The sequence below is a fragment of the Propithecus coquereli genome, unplaced genomic scaffold, assembly GCF_000956105.1.
Source record: "Propithecus coquereli isolate 6110/MARCELLA unplaced genomic scaffold, Pcoq_1.0 Scaffold628, whole genome shotgun sequence".
NCBI lineage: Eukaryota > Metazoa > Chordata > Mammalia > Primates > Indriidae > Propithecus > Propithecus coquereli.
In genome coordinates this window covers 379,597-381,953 of record NW_012152263.1, presented here as the reverse complement: position 1 = coordinate 381,953, position 2,357 = coordinate 379,597, and the positions used below count along the sequence as shown (strand labels likewise).

The window sequence follows — 2,357 nt, the reverse complement described above, 5'->3', positions numbered from 1 at the left end:
CTATATGAAAAAATAATATGTATGATTAAGCACTAAAAAGAAGATGTTGCTATTGCTTCAGGGCAAGTTATACTGTGAGAGATTATACAGAAACTTTTGAAATTAGATTCAGTGCATTTCTGTGTTAAAATGTTTTAATAGTGATTTTCTTCTCTAAAATCACTGTTAAATCAGAAGTTGAAAAGGAATTTGGGAAAAAAGCTTCTTAGTAAAGTAAATAACAGGTTCTTATCAACTATTAATACAACTTTCAATACAATTTAGACAGGAAATAAAATGTGCTTCAGTCTTATGTAATGTATAATATTTGTCTGATGTGTGATGTAGGTCAGAAGGAGTCTGAAGATGAAACTGAAGATGAAGAATTGGATGCCAGTTTTAGGATATCAGTGTTCAAACTACCTATATATACTTCAAGTCCAGTGAAGTATGCTGCAGTACTGAAAGAGAAAAAACAAGATTCTTTTCCTGTATATGCTCAGTCATTTTCTACCACTCATCCACAACCAATAACTAAAAAAGACACACTGTTAGACAGGAGTATGAAAAAAGAGTTTTTTGCAACACACAGAGCTGGTATAAAACTCCAAATGCTTAGTGATGTTGATAAATATTACACAGAGCAAAAGAATCAGGAATGCCATAAAGAAAAAATAACAGCTATAGCCATGGCACAAGTTGCCCAAAGAAGAGTTAGCCTAGCTGTTCATGAAAATTTGAATAATAAAAGATATGCGGCACAGAAACTAATTGAAAAAGACAATGAGGCAATTCAGAATGGTTTACAACAACTTAGGAAGGACAGATTCAACTACCATGAAAAAGTTAGAGAGAGAAGAGCTGCGTTTCTAAAAGAAAAAACCCAAAAAGCTACAGAGCGTTTATTAGTTCAAGACTTAAATAATGAGCGCACTCTTTTGATGAAAGGAACGCTTAAACTCGACAGATGGAAGAAGAATGAGGCTCTCCTAAAAGAGAAGAGGCTGATTGTTCAACAAAAACGAAGAACAGAAAAATATCGGAAGAATTTACTTAAACAAATGAAGGAATGTAGGTAGGTACAGTATAGATATAATAGAAACTTTTAAGTTAATTTCATGTGGATATTGCAGACTAAATGTGAGAGCTAATAAATAATATTTTGCTTATAACCTAATACATTCTACTTTGAAAAATATAAACAAGCAAAAGGACAAATTATGTACTAATATATTACCAAAGATTAAACCAAAAAATAACTCTTGTCTTTCCCCACATCCACCCTCATCCAACAAAGCCTGCTTCTTAATTACTAGTTGTTCTTACAAGTGGCATCACCATCAGTGCTAGAAACCTCAAAGTCCTTTACAACTCAGTTCCCCTCATTACCAATATCTAATGTTTTCCTACCCATTTTATTTCTAAAAGGAGTCTCAAAAGGATCCTTCTTTTTCAATCCCACCTCTCTTATTCTAATTCAGCCTCTCATGGTCTCTCTAAAAATTCACATTATTTTTCCAATTGAGATTTCCATTTCCATTCTCCACATTTTCTCCAGCCCATATCTGTTCTCTAGCCTACAAACCTCAACTGTCTTTACAATGAAGTTCTAGCATGTCATTTCCTTTTTAAAAATGTTGATAGCTTGCAATTTCGCACAGAATAAAATCTATTTTATCTCCTCTGAATGGGATTTCAGACATCGTGCTCTATTCTATCTAATCTAGACTCATCTCACACTAAGTTTTCTGCTGTAACCTCTTCCTTCCTCCTCTAATAGCACTCTCTGCTCTAGACAGACTAAATTATTCTCCACTTTGTACATTCTTATTCCTGTGGTTTTACTGATACTATCCTCCTTTCCTTCAAATATGCACTCTTCAAGGAAAGTACAAGCCCACAATGTTACTGTTGTCTGCATATTATTATGTAACACAAGCCTCTAAGTTATCGTGCAACTTAGAATGCTTTGGGGCGTTCTAATTGGTGAGAAGGTAGGGCCTTTATGTAAAGGAAAAGACATTTTTTCCTTCAGAGAGATGCCTCTCCAGTGGCTGATGCTTGGCTGTGTGGCTGTTTCACACCTGTTTGCCCCCATCATGCAATGCATGAACTACACAACCACTGGCAAAATTTCTCCTTTTATTATCCATCCTTTAATAAACAATTCAAATGGCATTTTCACTTTTAATCTATCCCGACTGCTCTTCCAGCCTGAATTAGTCCTTTTAATTTTGTGGTGATTCCATACAACTTTATTTAAATCTGAATTCTCGCAGTTGCCACAAGAGAGCCTATAATATCATGCTTAGCTTGTGAAGCCTTTATAACATAATTTGGTACATTTTTTCCATTTCAATGCCCAGTACAGTACTTAG

General features: G+C 34.6%; 1 protein-coding gene across 1 annotated transcript in view; it reads left to right on the top strand.

Annotated features, from left to right (window-relative positions):
* The window catches only part of LRRIQ3 (leucine-rich repeats and IQ motif containing 3), a 202,732-nt gene that overhangs the window by 180,676 nt on the left and 19,699 nt on the right, over positions 1-2,357 (top strand). The window contains exon 6 of the mRNA XM_012659652.1: positions 328-1,050. Within this exon, the coding sequence (XP_012515106.1) occupies positions 328-1,050 (723 nt within the window). The remainder of the gene's footprint in view (positions 1-327; positions 1,051-2,357) is intronic.